Below are 20,995 nucleotides of genomic sequence, written 5' to 3' on the forward strand. Positions count from 1 at the left end.
ATTTACAAATATCACACACACACACACATATATATATATTATAGGCTACAATGGAATTCAGTCTAATCATGCTGTTGTAAATAACATGCAAATGGAAAATAATTTAGACAGCCAATCAAATTAAGTTTAGAAAACATGTAAGATTCGCAGATCATGTTTGTGAAACAGCTACAGACAAGGAGATTAGGGTGGACTTCTGGGCAGCTTTGTCATCAGCAACGCAGCTGGACCCCCAAAAGAAATTAAGATTATATAGATGTTATATTTGGGTGTGAACGTGGTTCGATATTCCTGGGAAAACAAATGCCAGAGGAGTTGAGTGGTGTGGTCAGGGAGTCTCTGATAGAAGGCTGAGCATTCTGCACCAATTCCAAAATGAATCACCTCAAAAACCATCCTGGTACAAATCTGTTTAGAGAAGATATGTCCCAAGTGAGTATGGAACTGAGTTTTGAGGTTTAAAGTCTGGCTAAGGCTAGGAGAAGAATGAAATTTGAATAAGTAGAGTGGTCATGTTTTGCTTCAATTTTTTTCAGGATTATAAAGTTTTCTTTTTTACATCAACATTTGTATCTTAATATCTATTTTCAATTTTCACGGGTGGTGTAAGACCTCTGTAGCCCTTGGTGAGACTTACTGGTGCAGAGCCAAAAGAGGTTTGCGAATGTGCTGTAGATTTACACCAAAGCTCATGGCAAGTCTCTTGGCCAGGTCTCTGATTTCTCTCATCTCCTCTTCCTTTTCCTGTTCATCATCTCCTAATGATAAGAACAGCTACACACAGGTGTAGACAGACACACATACTCCTTAAATTACAAAAAGAATACAAATAAGTTTTAAACTTGTGTAACAAATCCAGCTCTTTTGTCATTTTATGGGAACTACTGTGTAGTATTAAAAATGACAGTAGTCACTTTATAAAAAATATTAATTAAACTAAATAAAGCTAAAAATGAAGTATTAATAAACTACACTATCAAACATCAAATTCTCCATCTTTAAATCGTTTAGACCCCGGGGTGCCAAACCAAATCCACAGAGGGCTGATGTGGGTGCAGGTTTTCTTTCCAACTTATTTTTAGTTTTTTAATCTATGGATCTAATCAATAGATGTTGACTTTCAGTAGTGTAAAGCTTCCACTTGGTTGAAAGAAAAACCTGCACCCACACCATGGATTTTGTTTGACACCCCTGGTTTAAACAAAAACACTCACATACTTTTAGATACAGTATTATCCCCAAGAACAGATCAAATCCATCAATTGTTTCTGCAGTGCTTTTTCCTGATGGAGCTCATAACGAATTGCAGAAACCATCAATCTTCACATGCCATTTTCACACTACTTCAATTTTTAGATTATTTATAAGGATTCACTGATTTTGAATTTTTTGGGCCAATACAAAAACCAATAATTAGCACCAATTAATACCAATATTAATAACCAATAATTTTATTTTTTGTAATGAAAGCAAATTCACATAGGATTAAAGCAAAACAAATTATTTATCATAGGTTGTAATAGGACAAGCCTTTTCTTCAGCAATTGTACATTTATGTGCTTCTTTTAAGTATATGTGATCTATTAAGTATATTATTTGTAGTTAATTTGCATTTTTGTTAAAGATTGTTTCTAGAGGGGCCCTAATTAGTGCCACACTATGTGTGGAGTGGGAGTGTGTATATGGGAGTGTGTGCATAAATCAGCTCAGAGAGAGAGAGAGCACCAATTATCACTTGTAATATTGGCTATAATTCCCATACCTGAACGATAACAATAACTAAAACAAAATCCACTTATCTGGAAATAATATATCAGCTGCTGATACATCATGCATCACTAGTTATTTTTTGTTGAAAAAAAAAAAACAAACAAACAAAAAAAAAAACATGACAAAAGCACAGGAATATATTTGAATACTGAAATAAAACTATAGGCTATAAAAAAATGCTTATTTGTACACAACATTTACGCACCACCTGCATTTATGCCTTACAAGGAACAGTAAAAGCTAATGAAAGCTTAGATAAAATAGTGTTACTACTGTTATTGGAAGACGCAATCAAATACATAACCTACAACCCAGAAGAGCATTGGCGCAAATCTATGCTGTAGCTATAAAAATCTGCCGTGCCAATCCCCATAACCCTGCAGGCTCTTACCCCTACCTCTCAGTAAAGATGAGAACACACACCTGCTGTAAACTGAGGCACACAATCCTGGCACTTTCCACTGCATTTATCATCTTGGATTTGCTCAGTGTTTCTTTTATTATGTCACCATAATCCCTGTAGAACTACACAAAAATATGGAGGGTATTATATGACAATAAAAATAAATAAACAAACAAATAAATAAAAGGAGAACTGTTTCATTTATTCATTACCTTTTGAAATAAAAGCTTAAATTGTATTTGATTTATTTAATCGTTTAATTAATCAACTACTGATTTCATGTGTCTTGCAGATGCACTATGAAATCTGTCAACATCATCCATCAGTGGGCAGGCCTAAATCTGATCCAGTCAGATTGATTAGCTAGCCTGCACAGTAAGTCAATACAGCTCAGATTCCACTCCAGTGCCTGACAGACAGCATGTACAAGGTAGCACTTGTTAGGTAGAAAAAGATCTGTTAGCTGCTGTTGGCAGATTTAATTATTTCAAAGTCCAAGGCTGCAAGGCACATGGAAAAAAATATAGATAAATAGTTACAAAATTGACATAATTAAAACATTAAAAATGCACATTAAACAATGATTATATATAAATAAATCACACATTTTAAATTCATTCATTCATTCATTGTCTGAAACTGCTTATCCAATTCAGGGTCGCGGTGGGTCAGGAGCCTACCCGGAATCACGGGGTGCAAGGTGGGAACACACCCTGGAGGGGGCACTAGCCCTTCTCAAAATTAAATTTTGAGATTAATTTAATAAATTATCCTTTTAGTCAATTTATTATTATTTTCATTATATAATATTGTCACAATATCAATTGAACATGTTCAAAAAACTGAACTAGGCAATATATCCAGCCCATGCAAACTTCAGGGCTGAGAGTGGGAAAAATTCCTGAGCCTGAACTTTTTTTTTCCATGCCCGAGAGGTGGGCAATAGTGCCATGTATGCAACACATACAACACAACATTTTGGCCCATGGTGCCAGATATATAAACAGCCTGTGTATAACCCTGATCATCATGATAGTCAAGAGGGTTCCAGCCCTTAATTTATAGATTCTGGTGAATTTTGTGGAAATAAAATGGACAACATTTAGACACAAGATAAACAAATTCAATATAAACCTATATTATATTAGCATCTTTGTGCAGAGCACCAGAGCTCTTGTTCAGTAATCCATACCTGTATTTAACTAGTCACTTACATGCCTACCTATAGCTTGTATAGCATACTGAGACTACAGATGCTACAGCCATAAGTGGCAATTATAGTACTCCAAACTACTGGGGTTGCCAGCATGGGAAACACATTCACATAGTTTGCGAAACACAAAACACATTTGCATGTGAAGCGACTGCTGGATCTGTATTAAGGCTGGTTTACAGTTCTGCGTCACGTCAGCGAGTTGCCTATGGTTGCCTGCGCCAACTCCTATGCGGCTGTCCACGTTTACACATCTGCGTTTGGGTGTCCATGACCCTGCATTTTAAACAGTTACAGTGGGAATGTGTGGGTGGGAACACAAGCTCAGAGGACAAATCACAGCTGCTGAACAAATTTCACCAATTCTCTTTAAGCCATTTAATACATGTTCACACAGAAGTGTTTCCAAATCTACTTAAGATGTTACCAGCATACATATTTTCCTCCAAAATAAGAAAACAAATTTCATAATGTAATATGAAAGTTACATTATCTTTTTAAAATTTTAATCATGTACAAACAAACAAACCTTGCTGTAGTATTTTAAAACATCAGTAGCTGCCTGGAGGTCAAAAACACCATATAGGATAAGTTTACAGTATCCTGCAAGTTGCTTTCTTCTGCGTCTGAGGACTCCCAACTTTGTTTCCTCCTCTTCCTCTCCTAGAGATTAGAGTTACAATAAAGGAACCAAAGGGACCAGCTTTAGCAATGAGGTACAATAATTAGCTACAACTACAAGTAGTTTTAATATCATGTGTGATCAAATATTACTTCTATGAACCTCATTATTTAATGAGATTTCAATTGAGGGCCAAACATCCAATTAAATAACAAAAGCCAGTGAAATAACATTACTACTGTCATTGTTATTATTATCATTATTATAATGTCAGGAGATGCATTTTACCACAATACCATTTTATTAAAATGCATAAACACAGACTCCATAGCTCAAAAACTCAAATAAGTGAGAGCGGCTTATAACCTCTGTTTCCAAGTAAACTAATCAGAACAAATCCTCACAGAAACCAAGCCAAAACTGACATCCATCTAAAATTGCTCGCAAAACACAGTTTGTATGCTAAACATTGTGTGAATATTTCTAAATACATACCTTCTGCATTATCGTCAAGGTCAGTAAATATGTAGTCCAGCAGAAAGGATACCATCTCAGCTTTGAGTGTCTCATCTGGAGAAATGCTCACACTCTGAAACTCAGTTCTTTCTTTCTGCTGCCCAAACACCACCAACACATCACACAAACACTCAAATGCCTGGAAGATGGGGAAGAAAGGGCAGAAAAATAAAGAAGAAATTTAGGCAGTGGAATGTATTATACATCAGGTAATGAAGGTTTTTTTTTTTGAGCATGGAATTCTAGACAGTGTATATACGAACTGCAGAACAGAAATTTCCCTCACGTATGAATCTTCTTAGATATCCCAAAGGCCCATAGAAAGTTAAAACTGACTGAATTTTAAAGTTAGCTTCTCAAGGTGCTTGGTATATATCCCAGCAAAGTGTTCACTCAACTTGCCATGCATTCTGCAGTGTATAATTCTACAAATATCTGTAATGTGAAAATAAGAGAGAGAATGAGGTTTACTTGGTCTCTGATGCAACTCTCATCCAGAGAAAGACATCTCTGACATAAAAGACAGAAAGAGTGAACCATTTTATGCAGTCTTTTCAACTCAGCCTGCAAGAACAAGAGTGAAAGAAAGAACAACCATGAATTCAGATGATAGAACACAGTATTTGTATATTCTTATTGTAGTTTAATGTAGTGCAAACACGCACACTCAAAGAGGCATGCATGCACAAAAGAGATATGCACATAAAAATGTGCCAAGTAATATATAGGTAAAAATGGTAAGCGTATGCTCATACAGAAATCAGTTGCTTCATCTGAAATGACTGGGACTGGAAACTCACAGTCAACTCTTTGAGTCTTCAAAGCACCTGGTATTAGCGATCAACTTTTTGCATTTAGAAAGTTTGGAGTCAATTTTGTCCTAAATTATGACTGGTTTCCAGAGTCTACCCATTTATGTATAATCAAGGTGCTATGATGGTTAAAATGGTATTTTATGCTAATTTGGAATGAAATGAAATGGGATAAAGTAGTAGGTTTAGTTGACACAAGTTAGAGCTGAGTCAAGATTTGAAGTCAATCTACAAACTGTTCAACTTGAGTCAATCTTTACAATAGTGCTGGGCAGTAAAACAACATTTATTTGTTTCGTGATTAATGATAACAATGATAAGCTGTGCGTAAGAGCTCAATAAACCTTAATTTCTATTCCCAGTTAGCACAGCATCTGCATGCTATTAGGAGAGAAACTTTCCTTTGCGCACAGGGAGAATCCAAGTTTGGCGCACTCTATTGACAAGGTGTTTTTTTCCCCCGATTCCCTCAAAGTGTATTTTCCAGGAAATGTTTTCCTATTTGCGAGAGCACTGTTCATTGCCTGATGTGTTTTTTCCCCTCACACACAATTACTTTCTCTACTCGCTTTGGGTCCGACGCCATAAATCAGAGGCTGCTTCTTATGGTACTTTTCCATAAATTAACACTCCCAAGTGCGGAACTGTTCTTGCCTTGAACTCAGTGATTCTGGGTAGGCTCCAGACAATGAATGAATGGGGAATGAATAAATAAATAAATAATTAAATATATACACATACATGGGTTGGGCAATGAAACTGAAACACTTGTCATTTTAGTGTGGGAGGTTTCATGGCTAAATTGGACCAGCCTGGTGGCCAATCTTCATTAATTGCACCAGTAAGAGCAGAGTGTGAAGGTTCAATTAGCAGAGGGTAAGAGCACAGTTTTGCTCAAAATAAAAGAGGACAAATTGTTGGTGCACGTCTTGCTGGCGCATCTGTGACCAAGACAGCAAGTCATGGTATCCAGGGTAATGTCAGCATACCACCAAGAAGGACAAAACACATCCAACAGGATTAAATGTGTAGGACTTGTATACGTCATTCCCAAGACGAATTGACGCTGCATTGGCCACAAAAGGAGGCCCTACACCATACTAATAAATTATTGTGGTCTAAAACCAGGTGTTTCAATTTCATTGTCCAACCCCTGTATATATGTGTGCATGTGTGTGTGTGTATATATATATATACATACACACAAAAAAAATTTATCCATAACCAATAATTATCACCTTGGAGTAGCCCAGTGGTTCTCAAATTTTTAGACCAAATACCACCTATCAATCATATGTCTTGCTTGAATGTTTCTAATGTTCTAAAGTTCTTCTAAAATAATTACTAAAAATTATAGAGCGAACATAAAAATTAATTTTGAAACTGAATATTTTAAACAGAATTATACATTTATGACAACATGTAGAATTTGGGATTATTATTATTTTATTTTTTAACACAATTATTTATGAAAAACGTGAAACGTAGTTTACACATTAACGTTTTTCCACTGGAGTAGCCGAAACCGATATTAATAACCAATAATTTTATCTTTTGTAATTAAAGCAAAAATTCTTTTTATCATGGGTTGTCATAGGACATGCCTTTCCTTACGACGCTAAAGTTGGTCACTTATTCCCCAGTTTCTTATTCGGATTTTCTGTTCCACTATAAATGGTTCAATAGTTGCATTCTGTCGCCGCTAGATGGCAAAGTACAAACCCAACTTCCATAACATGGAAAAACTACACGTTTAGCTTCCTTCCATGGATATTATCTCTTTATTTTCAAAGAGTCTCAAAAATCTGAAAGTCTCACTGAAGACACAATATAACAGACTATTAATAGCCTGAAGATGAAGAAATTTTACAGTGGAATTTTTATATAATGGTCCTATAAACATAGCACTTGACACAATACAATGTGTGAAGAAATTGCGCATTTGGCTAAATTCACTGGACATTATCTCTTTATTTTCAGAGTGTCTCAAATCTGAAAGGTTCACTGAAGACACATTATAACAGACTATTAATATCCTGAATATGAAGAAATTTTACTTTGGAAATTTTTTGGAATGGCCCTGTGAACATAACATTGGACACGATAGAATATGTGGAGAAATTGCGCATTTGGCAAATTTTTTTTTTCCTCTCCATTTTCAGTGTCTCAAAAATCTGAAAGGCTAATTGAAGACACAATTACAACAGACTATTAATATCCTAAAGATAAAATTTCTTCATCTATGAAAAGTAAGGACACCCTAACCCAAGCCTGTCTTTTTGAACATATTTAATCATATGGACATGTGAGCTTCATTTGAACAGTACTGAGAGATGGAGCTTATGTAACTAAACAAATAAACCTACAGAAATTACTTATAAACATAAGATGTTAAATACAGGCGGCATGGTGGCAGTAGGTAGTGTCACACAGCTCCAGGGACCTGGAGATTGTGGGTTCAATTCCCGCTCTAGGTGACTGTCTGTGAGGCGTGTGGTGTTCTCCCCGTGTCCGAATGGGTGCTCCGCTGTCCTCCCACGGTCCAAAAACGTGGGTAATGAATTGGCAACTCAAAAAAAATGTTTCCCTGGGTGTGAATGAATGTTAGTATGTGAAGGACTGGCACCCCTTACAAGGTGTGTTCCTACCTTGCACCCAGTCATTCCAGGTAGGCTCCGGACTATGGACTTGGAATGTCCTATGGTATTTTTATTTTTCAATTGTCAGATTATCAAGAATCTGAAATTGATATTACAGAAGGTGTAGAACAAATATAATATCACAAAGTGTAGATTTTAATAGATAAACGTGTGTGTGTTTAAACACTGAATGTCAGTATGTATATTCACGATGTCTGGTTATTTCCAATTTTATTATATTTTTATTATTATGCCATTTTATAGCAATTAGTCAGGTTGCCTGGCAAACAAAATAAGATAAAAGAGGGCTTTAAATAAGGAAAAAATAAATAAATAAATAAATAATATATATATATATATATGCTAAACAAGGCATTGATAAGATTAAGTTTGCCTAAGCCCTAAAGCTTAAAATGTAAGGACGTTTATTTAAAGGCCATTATTGACCATAACCATATAGAAATGTTTAAAATTGTGAAAAGATCATTTAATTAAATCATTTCACAATTTTAAACATTTCTATAAAATAATACTCTGATCCAAATGTTTGTCTTGATTGGCCTTAGGTGGGTCCTACAGCCGAGATGTGCTCTCAGTTATGTGCTTTATGTCAACAAGGCTTTTACTGATGCACTGGGCATAATTCTCATGGGTATCAAAGTGTTAATTTTTATGAACTAACTTTTGAAGTTTCTTACATACTATGCTAAAAATCTTTATCATAATCTTCATAGCGTATGAACAGTTATTTATCATGATTAAGACCAGCTCAATAGTTATGGTCAAAATGTTTTTTAAATAAACTGTTTTATTTTTCTTACTCTGTAAACACAACCCCTGGCAAAAATTATGGAATCACCAGTCTCTGAGGATGTTCCTTCAGTTGTTTAATTTTGTAGAAAAAAAGCAGATCACAGACTTGACAAAAAACTAAAGGCATTTCAAATGGCAACTTTCTGGCTTTAAGAAACAAACTAAAAATAAAAAAAATCAAGAAAAATAATTGTGGTAGCCAGTAACAGTTAGCTTTTTAGAACAAGCACAGGGAATAAATTATGGAATCACTCAATTCTGAGGAAAAAATTATGAAATCATGACAAACAAATAACACTCAAACACATCACTAGTACTCTGTTGCACCACCTCTGGCTTTTATAACTGCTTGCAGTCTCTGAGGCATTGACTTAATGAGTGACAAACACTACTCTTCATCAATCTGGCTCCAGCTTTCTCTGATTGCTGTTGCCAGATCAGCTTTGCAGGTTGGAGCCTTGTCATGGACCATTTTCTTTAACTTCCACCACAGATTTTCAATTGGATTGAGATCCAGACTGTTTGCAGGCAATGACATTGACCTTATGTGTCTTTCTTCTAGGAATGTTTTCAGTTTTTGCTCTATAGCAAGATGCATTATCATCTTGAAAAATGGTTTCATCATCCCCAAACATCCTTTCGATAGATGGGATAAGATAAGTGTCCAAAATGTCAATGTAAACCTGTGCATTTATTTAAGATATAATGACAGCCATCTCCCCAGTGCCTTTACCTGACATGCAGCCCCATATCGTCAATGACTGTGGAAATCTGCAATGTTGCATGTCATCTGCATAAATCTCATTGGAACGGCACCAAACAAAAGTTCCTGCATCATCACCTTGCCCAATGCAGATTCGAGATTCATAACTGAATATGACTTTCATCCATAGTCAACGATTGCCTTTCCTTAGCCCATTGTAACCTTTTTTTCCTGTTTAGGTGTTAGTGATGGCTTTCTTTTAGCTTATCTGTATGTAAATCATCAATAACATTTCTTTTAGGCGGTTTCTTACAGTTCGGTCACAGATGTTAACTCCAGTTTCCTCCCATTTGTTCCTCATTTGATTTGTTGTACATTTTCTGTTTTTCAAGGCATATTGCTTTAAGTTTTCTGTCTTGACGCTTTGATGTCTTCCTTGATCTACCAGTATGCTTGCCTTTAACCACCTTCCCATGTTGTTTGTACTTGGTCCAGGTTTTAGACACAGCTGACTGTGAACAACACTGCGTGATGATTTACCCTCTTTAAGGAGTTTGATAATCTTCTCCTTTGTTTCAATTGACATCTCTGGTGTTGAAGCCATGATTCATGTCAGTCCACTTGTTGCAACAGCTCTCCAAGGTGTGATCACTTTTTACCTGCATACTAACGAGCAGCTTTAATCTGATGCAGGTGTTAGTGTTTGTAATGGAAATTTGCAGGGTGATTCCATAATTTCTTCCTCAGAATTGACTGATTCCATATTTTATTCCCTGTGCTTGTTCTAAAAATCTAACTGCTACTGGCTACCACAATTATATTTCTTGATTTCTTAAAGCAAGAAAGTTGCCATTTGAAATGCATTTAGTTTTTTGTCATATCTGTGATCTTTTTTTTTCTACAAAATTAAACAACTGAAGGAACATCCTCAGACTGGTGATTCCATATTTTTTGCCAGGGGTTGTAGACACAAAGTCAGTTAGTCCATGTGAAACCTCACTGGTCCAAACTACCCAAGACTCAGTATGTACTTACACCTACACCCCATTAACTAAGGTTATATATATAATTTTTTCTTTTGGTACTTAGCCTATTTGTGGATAGAAATTACATCCCAAACAGTCAATGTTCACAGGGAAATTACAAAAAATAATTCTACTGTAAAATTTCTTCATATTCAGGATATTAATAGCCTGCTATATTGCATCTGCACCTTTCAGATGTTTGAGACACTGACAAAGCCAAATGCGCAATTTCTCCACACATTCTGTCGTGTCCAATGCTTTGCTCAAAGGACCATTACAAATCAATTCCACAGAAAAATTTCTTCATCTTCAGGATATTAGTCTATTATATGGTGTCTTCAGTGAGCCTTTCAGATTTGAGACACTTTGAAAATAAAGAGATAATGTCCACTGTAGTTAGCCAAATAACCAATTTCCCCACATTTTATCATGTCCAGTGCTATGTTTATAGGGTTATTACAAAACAATTACACAGTAAGAGTTCTTCATATTCAGGGTATTAGTCTGTTATATTGTCTTTTCAATAAGCCTTTCAGATTTTTCAGACACTTTGAAAATAAAGAGATAATATCTAATGAATTAAGCCAAATGCGCAATTTTCCCACACATTCTATCATGGTTTCTAGAAGGGCATTATTTACTGCAGCACTGGGTTTGTTTTGAAGAGCGACAAAGCAGCTCTGAGCGAGTGTTTGTAATGGTTTTCACTGTGTTTCAGTAATAAATTCAGACAGTCTTTTTTCACTTGTTTTATATAAGAAGGGCTCCTTCACTGTGGTTGTTGAGTGTATCTTTCTATTGTTTAACCTGCTGCGTGTGTGCGCGCGTATACTGAATTTCGCTGATACTTTAAAGGAGCAATAATACTCACAGCAAGCGTTTAAAATCGGAACTATAATACAGTTTCAAAACAGTAAACACATCACTTCCCCAGAAGTGAAGCTCGAACAGGTTGCCAGTTTGAGAAAAATTGAACGAACAAGCAAGAGACGAATTTAAGAACTTGGACAGTAATAAGAATGTGTCATAATCAACATATATACACAGAAAAGTGTTCATTTCACTAAAAAAATTTAACTTCACAAAAAACATTTTCCTGCATTTACAAGTCTTTTCTGTCCAAATCCACCTGAAATATTTTGACTAGATATGGCTGGTGTTACTTATCAATTTTCCTTGCCATGATAAATGTTGTTTAGGAGGCAGATCATCTTATCCACAATATTTATAGTCAAACATTTTGCTCCACCTTACGTGGCGGTTTACAAGTCCTAATGGCGTTTTTCACTAGGTTATTGAATTCTCTATTCCACCTGAAGAGCCGAAGCTAGTGCTATAGCTTTTGAAACAACTGTTATTCCACTTTATCTGTTTAAAACACACAAATCAATAATATGTGATGTCACAGTTACCTACTTAAGTGGAGGGCAAAAATATAAAAGAGCCAACGCTGTTTACCCTGCATTCACAAGAATGTAATGTCTAAACCAAAATTTAGACTAGACAAGGCTGGTGTCATTTCCCCTTACACCATAAATGTCATTTTAGAAGGCATATCCTTGCTTCCTATTCACAATTTTCGTATTCAAGCATTTAGCTCCACCTTAAATGGGTCCACTTAAGAGTCTCCAGCTACTTATTGAATACTCAATTCCACCTTAAACAGCTATGCAAAGCTAAAGCTAGCACTAGGTTTAAAAACAAAACTTGTTTTGAAACACTTATTTCCCATTTTATCTATTTAAAACACACCATGTGTATTTGCTGTGTACTACCAAGCTTGAGTTCTCCGCTCCACAAAGCTTTTCAAACAATTTTTACTCCTTAATTGTTTAAACACACAACGGAGAAATACACATGAATCTGCATCAATATCTTTAAAACAAACAAAGGTAGTTACATATTTCAATCATGTTGTTAGTCACCTTTGTATAAAACACACAAAACATAGTCCTAACATCTTTCAAATGTCACTATGCCTCACTTTAAATAAAACGCAAAACCTATGGCCTAAAATCATTTTAATCTATACATAGATTATAAACAGCAACACTACAAACACCCATCTCCACTTTTCAAACACAGGGCCAATGTTTCCTTTCTCTGGTCATGGAGATTTTTTTTAGAAGGGCAATGGGGCTTTTTGGGTCCGGTAAAATATAACATTAACTCTTCACTTGGTCATTTCATGGCTGCAAGACACTGTCTGTAGACCTGGCCACACTTAGGACTGTAAAATGATTGGACAGGGGGTGGGATCACCAGAGCTCTGCTCCGGACTGGCCACTTCTCAAAGAGAATATACAGCTTTATCAATGCTGCAAGAGGCAGCAGTGTTTTAGCTTTGACTGTTTCCTTAATCTATGATCACTCACCCTGGACATTTTATGACTAAGTACAGTAAATATCCTACAGATTACTCCTGCAAGCACAAAAACTGCAGCAATTTATCAGTTGTATTGTCGGCTAAAATCCCAATATCGGATCGATAACAATAACTAAAAAAAATATCCACATATGGGCAAATAATATATCAGCCACAGATATACACTCATTTTAGTGATTTTTTCAACTTTGCACAGAACTAATACAACTATCCATTTGCAGAAATTTGCACTGACAAGCACTGCAGATATTTGGAATACATTCAAAACTATTGCCACAGTAAGGGCAGAACCTCAGTTTCTTAAAACAGTTGTGCATGACGACTTTTTACCTTTTCTAGGTCTCTCAGACTCTGCTTTTATCTAGAGTCAGTTCTGATCTCTTGATTTCTGTTGCTGTGGTGCCAATCCTTCAACTACATTTCATTCTAACTTAGTTGTATAAAAGGAATGCTAATATAACCTCAGAACCGTAAACAAAATGGATAGTCAGGTTTAAACTGTGCTCAAAAATTGGGCTTTCCAGTCACTTTAAAGACCAATTTTGGATTCAAAGTATTGGTGGGGCGTGGAAACATCAACGGAGAAAAAACAGATTGAATGGAAAATGTACAGGACTAGAGAAGGGGCTTAAAACTACAACTTGCTGAGTGTGGGTCTGTATTCACAGTTGGACAGAGCTTTTATGTGAATAGGAATTAGGTTACCTTATTATAACCTACCTTCTCTGTTTGAACAGCTACATCTGAAATCTTCACTTTCTCCCACAGCAGGTAGAATGCAGCGCACTTCAGTGCTGGGACCATTAACTTTGAGACATTCACACACAATATTACTACCATAAAACACGTGTAAATAAACAAATCTTCCCAAAGACAATAAATAAAGATGAACCTATATAAAATAATAGAATGATCAGCATTTTTCTATTAAGTACACTTTTGTATTAGCATGAGCACAGGTGACATTTGGAGGTGGGAAATGCAAGGGTGGCATAAATTATATATCATATTTTATATCCTCAAATAAAACTTAACTATGAAGATATTTACGGGATTTTTTTCTTTTTCAATTACAAAGCACGATGACATTTACACTGTGCAAGTTGTTCTTGCTCGTCTCCAAATTGAAAGTTACAAACTACAGTAACAGTACGTTGTGATAAAAACAAACAGCACAATTCTCACCCTGCCTCATGGACATTAGACCCGTTTTAGACCCCCCCCCCCCTTTTATTTATTTAGTTAGCAGCCAGAGTTATCGGTCTAGGGGGTTACAGTTTTGCAGATGTGCTGAGATCAGTGGTTCGGCTCTCAGACTAGGAACTACAGCTCTGCTTTTAGATTAAATAATGTTAGCACTGTATCATGGAGAAATATTTCATTCTACTTAAACAAAAACATACAAATTTGAATCAAAGTAATTCTTTATACATTAAAATCACATTAGATATTTTCATATAGATTACCATTAGACTGTAAAACAAATATGGGCCCTAAATAAGCAATTCATTCTATGACATTTTGACTGGGCATATGATAATGTAATGAGGATAAGATTCTTTCCATTTAGATCTTATTGTAATTAATGAACAGCTTAAAATAATAGTTATTTTAGACTGGTAATACAGTATTTGAAAAATACATGGACAGATTCTACTTCACCATTGTTCAAAAAGGGTACTGACAGGCACTGACAGTCCTGATGGCATTTGGATTAATAAATGTCTGACAACAAAAATGTTATATCTGATTGACTGCAGTCAAAAACGACTGGCCTCTGCCCTTCCTTATTTTGATTTCAGAAAGTTGGCAACCCTATGCACACGAGGTGTAGTGAGTTTCTTGACAGTGAGTGTCATTTTAAGACAAAAATAATGAAACGAGAGCAAAGAGAAACTAGGCAAGCCTAGTTTAGCCAGATCACTATTATCACAGCCATTGTGAGAGCTTTTTTTGGCATTTCAAAAACAGGAAAGCCCAAAATACATACACTTGTCATTGGAAGGTTAATAGTTTGTCAGTTGCTGAGTGTATGTACGATCATGGAAAGCCTGTTGGTTTCTGTTCATACAAAGCTACAAAACTGAAGCACCATGTTGAGACGATATTAAAGCAACTCATTTACCAGAAATTTGGTCAGTTTTTGTGTAAAATTAAACAAAGCTGTGCAGATGTGATTTACTTGTCAGAGAGTCAGTAACGGTGAGATGTGTCCATGTATTCCTGTTCCGTTATAGGGACAGACAAGATGACATTTTTTTAAAATATATAGTAGAAAAAGGCTGGGTCACAGAAACATTCTCCAAACAGAGACTATGAGAATATTACTTCAACAACGATCAACACGTTTTTGTTCGAGGCTCCAGTAAAGAGCTGAGCTGCTCACTGCGATGGTGGATCTACAGCACTGAAGCAGCAAGAGCGTGTCCCAATTCAGCTCTAAACTCTGACCCCTTGAACAAGCACTTTTAAGGACCTAAAAAAAAAGAACTTGTCCAGACAACCTCTGGTCACCACCAAACGGTTCCAAATTTAGTTCACAAACTGGAATGTGAAACATGGCTGAGCTAGCAACAGACGGTGTAGTGGCACCTCCTTAGTTCTCTATGAAATACAGCTGAATTAAACGTTTCTACTTGTGCATGCACATTTCAACGTTAGGTGTGAGTCAGTAAGTCACTCAGTAAGCACAAATGCCTCTTCTAGGCCAGCCCGGCAGGCGGTCCGAAAAAACATTAATTGATAGCATGTTACAATCCTGAATTCACCAGATGGAAAAGCCACCGATGCACTGGTTGAAATAGCATCATGCTAGCAGAGGATACCTGATTATTAATAAATGTAAAATAAGCCTGCTGAAAAAGCTAGTTTATGTTCTTTCCTGGCATTATGACTGTATATTTTACAGATACCTGTATATAATGAGGTAATTGTTGTTCACAACTCTTTTTTTGGTAAAGGCAGCAGTTTGTTTAAATTTTTTATTTTGTAAAGGCAGCACCTACTTTTGGCTTTGCTTAATCTGTACCTCAAAGGAAATTGCTGCTATGAGGCAATTACCCCAGACCCATTTGGTTAAAGCTTAGCCCCCCCTCATTCATCTCTAGTGACAGCCCTGCCTTAGTATTTTAAAATATTAGTGTGAGATTTAATTTTTTGGTTATGTAGTGTATTTTATGATGCATTTTGAATACCTAAATGATGTTGTCAGCTAAGATGGCTTGCCTCCCAAATTGTCACCAGTGTGTATGAGTTTTGATTTGTGTGTTTTTGCTTGCATGCCATTACCTCTTTGTCAATTTCCCTGGATTCCACTCCAGCCTTTAGCAGCAAGAAGGACGGCTCAAACAGATTTGACAAAGTCATATCTTTTGCACTATTACACACACACAAAAACAGTAGAAGCAAGAATTGGCATTGATTCATATGTAGCTTTAAATACATAAAGACAATGTACAGACATTTTTGTATTTATTATAATGCAAATGTTCTCTATGTAACAAAATCTGTAAAGCCCTTTAATGGATGGCCATCCTTGAAAATATCACATTTTAGTTTTGACACGATAAAGGTGAAAAAAGCTGAAGAAACGTATTTTTTAATTTCCAAATTAAAGTAAACTGACGGAAGAACAATATCACTTAGGAAATTCCACCAGTGTGTGTTACATCATTGTACAACACTAATCACACACAGTTATGACTGACTTGGATAAATAATTTTTCAGCGCCTCATTGTTTTGAACCTGAAGGGGAAGACCATGATTATGGGTGTGATTATAGACATTACAATATAATGAATTTATTCATTCATTCATTGTCTAACTACTTATCCATTTCAGGGTCGCATTGGGTTCTGAGCCTATCCGAAATCACTGGGCGCAAGGCGGGAACACAAACTGGAGGGGGTGCCAGTCCTTCATTGGGTGACAAAGAATCTCATTCACTCACTCCCCCCTATGGGCACTTTGAGTCATCAATCCACCTGCCAACGTGTGTTTTAGATCATGGGAGGAAACTGGAGCACCCCGAGGAAACCCATGCTGACACGGTGAGAACACAAACTCCTCACAGACAGTCACCTGGAGCAGAACTTGAACCTACGATTTCCACGTCCCTGGAGCTGTTTGACTGCGACACTACCTGCTGCGCCACCATGCTGCCTATATAATTCAATCGTTTAGATTTTAATGGGATATTCAGACAAAACTCTATCAGAGAGCAATGTAAAAGAATGCCCCAGTCATCAGAAATTCTGCTTATAATGAGAACCTTGAAAACAGTAATCCTGTCCTTTAATACATACATTACACACCGTGTTTGGCTTAAGCCACATAGCTAATAACATTTCATAAAATTGAGCCTCATGTAAATAAGTATCTAAAACAACACCAAAAAAAAAATTAAACATCGTTAATAAGTTAGGAATTCCTTTCTCTGTTGATGTGTTTGACATTCGCCAGATCATAGCCTTCAGCAGGAACCACCACTCCTAGTTCCACTGTGTTTATTCTATAATCATTCAAATTTTAATTATAATCATTCAATTAAAGTCAAATTTGTATAAAACAGATAAATTCAAATAAACAAACTTGCATTTTGAATGAACAGGATATCCATGGATTGTTGTGTAACTAATAAACCTCAGTCAGAACTATTTTCAGTGAATTTTCACTTGAGTAACTTTTACTAGGACAGTGTTGGGCTTATAGCTCTTAACTCTACACCTTTTTGTTTTCATAGATTTGGCACTCACCTTTAAAACAAAATTTGTTTTAAAAACTTGTGTCATTGTGTTTAAAAACCCCATGATTACTCAAATTATACTCATGATTGTGACAACTCTAGAATTGCTTCAGATGCTTCAAACTTAAATTAAATTCTTGAGAGGCTAGATGTAAGACATATTATTGAAAATCTCTTTAGGCATACAAACCTGCTGAAAATTGACAGCCTCTTCAAGGAGGTCGCAGCATTGTAGACATCATCTTCATCAGCTGTTCCCTGAGACAAATAAACAAGATAACCTGGGATAGTCCATCACAGGGCATAACACACACGTTGAGAATTTTACACAACCAATCGCTCTATCAGCATGTGCTTCGGGATGGTGGGAGAAAACCAGAACATCTGAAGGAAACCCAAACAGACACAAATACACCACAATCCTCTGTCTAATTAGGCTGGGTTGTAGGTTTGGACGATATAACACCACATAAATGTAGACTGTCAAAATGAGAGCAGTATTTATGACGTGTGTGGTGTGTCAAATTACATAGCCATAACAGGGAGGGGATTTTCACACTCTGAAAATGGGTAGGGTAGAGAGGGAAGAAAAAATAAAAATAAATAAATAAAATAAAAAACACACAAGCCCTGTAGCTCACTGAAGTTGAGTTTGGGTTAAGAGAGAGGAATTAAGCTTTTAAATAATAAAAAATAAATAAATAAATAAAATAAAAAAAGACAAAATACTCAGTAGACCCTTCACTCAAATTTGTGCTCACAGGTATGAGGCTTTATTTCTAAATGTGTGTGATTTGAGACCCGGTTCCCCATCCCTACTGGGTTTTTTTTAGTTCCCATTTAACAATATTAATGAAACATCAACATTAAAACAAGAAACAACAGAAATGGTAAGTTCTGTGAATACTGTGATGCGTGTTCAAAGGGTTTATTTTGCAGTTGCAGAAACAGACTTTGTATCACATTAGCACATTTTTCTGAAAATCTCCTGAGGTATTATGAAAGACAGATGTTAAATGCTTTGTAAAAGACTTATTTCGTGGTTCGAACATGCAATAATTACCTGCAATATTTCAGAGAGGTGTGCAGTAAATTTCTCAAGTGTTGCATCCAGCAGCTGGCTAACACCTCTCTCAGCACGGGCAGAGAAGTTGTAATGATCAGAGCACAGTGCATACAGAACACGTACACTTGCCTCCAGTACTCGCTCGTCATGATGCTTCTCGACAATCTCACAAACTTGAGACAACAGCAACTCCAAATACTGACAGCATACAAAGCAGAGACAGATTTCTCACTTTTCTTATAGAAAGATGTGTTTATAAGGGAATATTAAGCCAAGGTTATTTCATACAATATAAATTATTAATTTAAAAAACAGTAGCCTCAGTAGCATGTGGAAGAACTATAGACAGCCACAAAAGCCTGGCACCTCTTCCTCATGCTTGTCACCAGCCTTGTCACACACCGCTGTGGGATGGCATGCCATTCTTCAAACAGCATTTATCGCAAGTCAACGTGATTGTGTTGGTCACCATTCTGGCACGAACACCACGCCCAAGCTGATGCCACAAGTATTCAATGGGGTTGAACACTTCCAACTTTGTGCGAACACTTTGGAGACAGCCCAATCCTGCTCCAGCATGACTGTGCCTCAAAGTGCACAAAGCAAGGTTCATAAAGGCTTGGCTAAGTGAGTTGTGTGTGTAAGAACTTGACTGGTCCCACAGAGAACTGACCTTAACCCCAAGCGAGGAAAACAATGCTCTGACAAAGAATACTCATGAAACTAAGAATATGTAAAATGGTGGAATTTTACAGCAGAGTACACTGCACATCATTTATGCAGATTCAGAATAGTGCTCAGTGCACTGCAGTTAAATTATGCTGTTTGGCTGAATCAGTGGACACATGCAAATTACAATCAGAATGAAGAAACTGCAATATTTGTTTAAGGAATATTCAACTATTTAAAAAAAAAAAAAAAAAAAAAAAAAAAAAAAATCGTGTGTGTTGATCTGTGAACTGCTACAAAAAAATTCCGGTGAACATCCTTTAATTGTGCTGCTTCCATAATTTTTGCAAATATGACCAATTATGATGTGATCAAATTATTTTTCACAGCATACCTTTTCTAGACGACTTGTACTGCCATAGGCCTCAAGCTCAAAATATAGTGGTGCTCGCAGAAGACAGGTCGCTTTCTCTGTATCTGCGGAATACTGAAACAAGAAAAATGCAGAATCAGTATCATGCATGAAGTTGGTACATTAACTTCCTTTGAAAGCTGTAAGATTTTCTTGCAATTTGCTTCACAAGGTGCTATTTTCATTGTGTCAGGCACAAGGGGAGGACCCACGGAGCGGACGAACACGCTAAAGCACAGATAAACTTTAATATACAAAAGAACAACAAACAGAGCTTTAGAAAACAAGATAACTAACAAAGAGCTAACAGAAACATGGACAAAGGGGATGAACGAACAGAAGCGGAATAAAGACAAACTAGCGATACGGACAGACTGGATAACACGACTGACTCAACATGAAACAAAGAACGAATGACCAACAAACAGGAAGTGAGGGAAGGGGACTTAAATACACGAACAGACGAGACACACCTGAAACAGATAACGAGGGTGACGAACAAGGAGGCGGAACAAAGGCGGGACTAGAACAACAACAAACATAGCCATGTGCTAAAAGAGCACAAGGCTGGGGGAAAACAGACATGACAAGACGAGGGCGTGACACATTGATGCAGCACAAGCGCAGCTATTCACAAATGTGTATTCATATATCATTTTTAAAATCATAACTTTGAACAATACTGATACTAAAATACCAAAGTCAGTGGCTGTGAAATCCCTTCTAAAAACAACATGGCCTGTGGCATGTATGAGAATACAGCATCTTTTTATTTAGCATTTAATTTACTGATTGGGATGCAAAGAGTACTTTACCAATCATCTTCTCCTGCTTTTAACATGACAGACCCAAATAAAAACTGAACGGTCAGCTTTGGAAATTGCCAGTGAATGTAAGAACTTATTAGAGAATTTCACCTTCGCTAGTAACTGTGGCAGTAAAGGTATGAAATGGTGGGTAATCCGTCTTCTCTCCTGAGATTGTAGCTTCTTGCTTTTCGTACTGACATTCTAGAGCACACAGTAATATGAAATCAACCTATCTGGGGTTTCACCTAATGAAGGTGCATAGGCATTTCAAAAATTAACTGAGCATCACTCAGCCAAAGACTGAGGTACTTGATGATTATACATAGGATTTTAACAGAAGTATATTGTACACCAGCACCAATATATATTTTATAGATATGTTAAGTGTAGCT

General features: G+C 36.4%; 1 protein-coding gene across 7 annotated transcripts in view; it reads right to left on the reverse strand.

Annotated features, from left to right (window-relative positions):
* Positions 1–20,995, reverse strand: part of LOC136664636 (cohesin subunit SA-3) — a 34,390-nt gene that overhangs the window by 4,126 nt on the left and 9,269 nt on the right. For 6 of the 7 annotated variants that reach the window (XM_066641949.1, XM_066641947.1, XM_066641950.1 and 3 more), the window contains 11 exons: positions 20,712–20,804; positions 19,777–19,869; positions 18,711–18,911; positions 17,838–17,905; positions 16,191–16,278; positions 13,623–13,709; positions 4,996–5,088; positions 4,504–4,663; positions 3,916–4,049; positions 2,194–2,295; positions 638–774 (listed from right to left, as the gene is read on the reverse strand). In XM_066641949.1, the coding sequence (XP_066498046.1) occupies positions 638–774; positions 2,194–2,295; positions 3,916–4,049; positions 4,504–4,663; positions 4,996–5,088; positions 13,623–13,709; positions 16,191–16,278; positions 17,838–17,905; positions 18,711–18,911; positions 19,777–19,869; positions 20,712–20,804 (1,256 nt within the window). The remainder of the gene's footprint in view (positions 1–637; positions 775–2,193; positions 2,296–3,915; positions 4,050–4,503; positions 4,664–4,995; positions 5,089–13,622; positions 13,710–16,190; positions 16,279–17,837; positions 17,906–18,710; positions 18,912–19,776; positions 19,870–20,711; positions 20,805–20,995) is intronic. The other variant, XM_066641948.1, reaches the window with a different exon arrangement.

This window comes from Hoplias malabaricus, chromosome 13, assembly GCF_029633855.1.
Source record: "Hoplias malabaricus isolate fHopMal1 chromosome 13, fHopMal1.hap1, whole genome shotgun sequence".
NCBI lineage: Eukaryota > Metazoa > Chordata > Actinopteri > Characiformes > Erythrinidae > Hoplias > Hoplias malabaricus.